This window comes from Cicer arietinum, chromosome 8, assembly GCF_000331145.2.
Source record: "Cicer arietinum cultivar CDC Frontier isolate Library 1 chromosome 8, Cicar.CDCFrontier_v2.0, whole genome shotgun sequence".
NCBI classification, from domain to species: domain Eukaryota; kingdom Viridiplantae; phylum Streptophyta; class Magnoliopsida; order Fabales; family Fabaceae; genus Cicer; species Cicer arietinum.
The window spans coordinates 24,866,902-24,868,549 of record NC_021167.2 but is presented as its reverse complement, the minus strand read 5'-3'; the positions used below and the strand labels follow the sequence as shown (position 1 = coordinate 24,868,549).

General features: G+C 36.1%; 1 protein-coding gene across 1 annotated transcript in view; it reads left to right on the top strand.

Annotated features, from left to right (window-relative positions):
• LOC101493505 (pentatricopeptide repeat-containing protein At1g20230) overlaps positions 1–1,328 on the top strand; it is a 3,211-nt gene extending 1,883 nt beyond the window's left edge. Inside the window, exon 2 of the mRNA XM_073364148.1 lies at positions 1–1,328. This exon is cut by the window's left edge and continues 18 nt beyond it. Within this exon, the coding sequence (XP_073220249.1) occupies positions 1–652 (652 nt within the window). The 3' untranslated portion in view covers positions 653–1,328.
• Positions 1,329–1,648: the final 320 nt, after the last annotated feature.

Below are 1,648 nucleotides of genomic sequence, written 5' to 3'. Positions count from 1 at the left end.
TTATTCTATCGTCAAGGAAATGCCATTTGAACCAGATGCTTGTGTATGGGGATCCTTGTTAAGTTCTTGTAGAGTTCACAAAAATTTGAGTTTAGGGGAGATTGCAGCGGAGAAGCTTTTCGTGTTAGAACCAGACAACCCTGGGAACTACGTTCTTCTGTCCAATATCTATGCTTCAAAGGGCATGTGGGGCGAAGAGAATAGAATACGCAATATGATGAAGAATAAAGGGTTGAGGAAAAACCCTGGCTGTAGTTGGATCGAGATTGGACGCAGAGTACACACGCTACTTTCTGGCGACAAATCACATCCACAAATGAAAGAGATTTTGGAGAAGTCGGATAAATTGAGTATCGAGATTAAGAAGTCGGGTTACCTCCCGATGACTAACACTGTGCTGCAAGACGTGGAGGAACAAGACAAGGAGCAGATATTGTGTGGACACAGTGAAAAATTGGCAGTAGTATTAGGACTGCTCAACACGAGTCCTGGACAACCGCTTCAAGTGATCAAGAACCTGAGAATTTGTGATGACTGCCATGCTGTTATCAAAGTTATAAGCAGATTGGAAGCAAGAGAAATATATGTAAGAGACACAAATCGGTTTCACCATTTTAAAGACGGTGTTTGCTCTTGTGAAGATTTCTGGTAACTTGCTCAAGCGTACTACGAGTGGATCAGAAAACAGACAGATTAATCAAGAATGTTTATTCGGGTCACTTGAGCTATTAGACCACACTTCAGATGTGCAGTCTTGGACGCAAAGAGGGTTTGTTGGGAGTCCTACATTGAATGTGTTTTTACACGGGTTTTTATGGTTGAATGCCATATCCAAATACTTCAATTTGAGATACTTCTCATAATTTGAGTCCTTTTAGAGCCTCAAAATATTCCATTATTTTTCTCTCCAGAGCAGATTATGTATTGCTTCTGCTGAAATTGTTTTTGTCAAATAACAAAAAAAATTTTACAGCTTAAAATATTTACTTCATTAACTGTGATATTTTTGTGTGGGTATGAAGGCACTGTTTGGAGATGAATTGTGAATTTCAGAAAGGTGATTCTTCTGCATATGACATTGTGATATTAGAGGATCTCCAATTGGAAAACCATTCATAAGCAGTTTCAAGATATATTCATTTGTTGCCGAATCATTTCACATATTCAGCTGCATTGAATTTTATGTTTGGAGAGAGCTTCTTTTCCCCAACGGTTCTAAAAATCCGCACCTGTGTGGAAGTATACTGTCCGACAAAAACAATGTGTGTTTAGGGGTGAGAAAATAATTTCCATATTTGGATTGGAAAATTCAAAGATTTGATTTAAAATTATGTCTTTAAATATTGCTTTGAGTAAAAGGAGATATGAAGTAACTATAGAGATATAATAAAAGATTTATATATAGATTTTACATTAAACTTAAATTTAGAGTAAATAACATCCATATTTTAACCAAGTGAAGTTCCACCGAAAATTACATTCAAATCTGTGACTTTCTAGTCACGTAACAGTAATTTCAAATGTTTGTACCAAGTCAAAATAGCATTATACAAGTGTAAACTGGGAACCGATTTGATGTTTTTTAGTGTTATTTTCTCACCCTTTTGTACTTTCAAAAGAAAGATACAATCATCTGCATGATTGTATG